At 48.0% G+C, this 2,198-nt stretch overlaps 1 protein-coding gene across 1 annotated transcript in view; it reads right to left on the bottom strand.

Moving 5' to 3' along the window:
• The window catches only part of thsd7ba (thrombospondin, type I, domain containing 7Ba), a 138,071-nt gene that overhangs the window by 4,529 nt on the left and 131,344 nt on the right, over window positions 1–2,198 (bottom strand). The window contains 1 exon segment of the mRNA XM_077001151.1: window positions 2,109–2,198. This exon segment is cut by the window's right edge and continues 89 nt beyond it. Within this exon segment, the coding sequence (XP_076857266.1) occupies window positions 2,109–2,198 (90 nt within the window).

Raw genomic sequence — 2,198 nt, 5'->3', positions numbered from 1 at the left:
CAGAGCAGACATTAGCCAAGACAAACGCAGTGTCTGAGGCCCATCAGCCTGCTGTTAACCACAGGACACAGAGAGCCTGTTAGGGGGCCACTTAGCCATCTGTGCAGTCTCCACATCCAGCCAAGGTGCAGGGGTCCGCTCCACCCACCCAGAGCTCATCTACATGCCGACCTCTGCCAGCCAGAGTGTCCTCTACCCAGTATGCACACACAGCATATTCTTAATGTCATTTCTCCCTCTAATTTTGCACCCCCAGGAGAAATTAGTCATCAATATTCTCAGAGAAAGACAAGAAGAGGTGAACGGAGGTGGATCAGAGTACTAGATCACTGTAGCATACACACCAGTACACATTAAACCCATACCAGTACACACTAAACCAATACCAGTACACACTAAACTCACACCAGTACACACCAGTACACGGTGAAAAATCACAATTGACAAAAATGGCACAATTCACATTTTTCACAAACCCACACCAGTACAAACTAAACCAATGCAGGTTTGAACTACACCAACACCACTAAAACAACACCAGAACATACTACACCAGCATCAGTATATACTAAACCAACACCAGTAAATATCCAACCACACTGGAACATACTAAAACACAATGGTGGTGTTTCTCAGTTCTGTAGGTAGTGTTCCTCCACCACACCTGAATCCACTCATAATTACTGGGCTGTTCACACATTTACAGGTCGGTGTGTTAAAAACTCTCAAACCTGCTCGTAATGATCCACTTCAGGACCACAGCGACAAAGCACCAGCCAAACAATGAATTTCATTTACTCATTATTTCTAACAGATCCATAATCAGATGGACTGGCAAGTGTTATAGGGTGCAGTAGGGTGCTATAAGGTACTGTAGGGTGCTATAGGGTACTGTAGGGTGCTGTGCTGTAGGGTGCTATAAGGTGCTGTAGGGTGCTGTAAGGTACTGTAGGGTGCTATAGGGTACTGTAGGGTGCTGTGCTGTAGGGTGCTATAGGGTACTGTAGGGTGCTATAGGGTACTGTAGGGTGCTGTGCTGTTAGGGTGCTATAAGGTGCTGTAGGGTGCTGTAAGGTACTGTAGGGTGCTATAGGGTACTGTAGGGTGCTGTGCTGTAGGGTGCTATAGGGTACTGTAGGGTGCTATAGGGTACTGTAGGGTGCTATAGGGTGCAGTAGGGTGCTATAGGGTACTGTAGGGTGCTATAGGGTACTGTAGGGTGCTATAGGGTACTGTAGGGTGCTGTGCTGTAGGGTGCTGTAAGGTACTGTAGGGTGCTATAGGGTACTGTAGGGTGCTGTGCTGTAGGGTGCTGTAAGGTGCTGTAGGGTGCTGTAAGGTACTGTAGGGTGCTATAGGGTACTGTAGGGTGCTATAGGGTACTGTAGGGTGCTGTAAGGTGCTGTAGGGTGCTGTAAGGTGCTATAGGGTACTGTAGGGTGCTATAGGGTACTGTAGGGTGCTGTGCTGTAGGGTGCTATAAGGTTACTGTAGGGTGCTATAGGGTACTGTAGGGTGCTATAGGGTACTGTAGGGTGCTGTAAGGTGCTAGATCCATTAGGGTCTGTCTGTGGACGGAGGAGTGGAGAGGTCCAAGAGAATGACACTATCCTAATGATCCTATTTTTCTGTCATCCCACATACAACAAAAGTAGAATCATGCATGCAGTTAGATGAGATGCTTGTTGTCTCATTTCCCTGTCGGTATGTAGAAATGTTTTGGACCAATCAGGAAAAAGCTCTACTACAATGACAGCGATGATGGCGAATAGCGTGAGCTGTTTATGTGGGAGGACCTGGGCATGCTTGATCACGTGACCTGAGCCATGCTTCTCTCATTGGAGGATACCCAACATGCACCCCTCCCCCAACCAACCAATCACATAAGTGAAGAAATTCATTTCTTTAAAAAAAAATCCTGCTTCAATAGCTGTAGCTGTAAAAAGCATATTTAAGGACCCTGAACCCGAGCGTCCATAATTCCCTTCTGACTATGGTCCTACTAAGGTCCCACTACTGAATAACTCCAGCTCGACCGCTGGTGCCCCCTGCAGGCAGGATGTGTGTAGTAAACCCTGCACTGTGCCTCTGGGCTCAGCACTCCTCACCTGATTCTTCAGGTCGAGCTTGGGGCAGGGCCGTCCTCCGTTGAAAGGTTTCTCACGCAGCCATTTGGAGCGCACCTTCAGACCACTGCC

Source organism: Brachyhypopomus gauderio, chromosome 4 (assembly GCF_052324685.1).
Source record: "Brachyhypopomus gauderio isolate BG-103 chromosome 4, BGAUD_0.2, whole genome shotgun sequence".
In the NCBI taxonomy this organism is placed as follows: domain Eukaryota; kingdom Metazoa; phylum Chordata; class Actinopteri; order Gymnotiformes; family Hypopomidae; genus Brachyhypopomus; species Brachyhypopomus gauderio.
The sequence above is the reverse complement of the archived record's forward strand: the minus strand, read 5'-3'. Positions and strand labels throughout refer to the sequence as shown.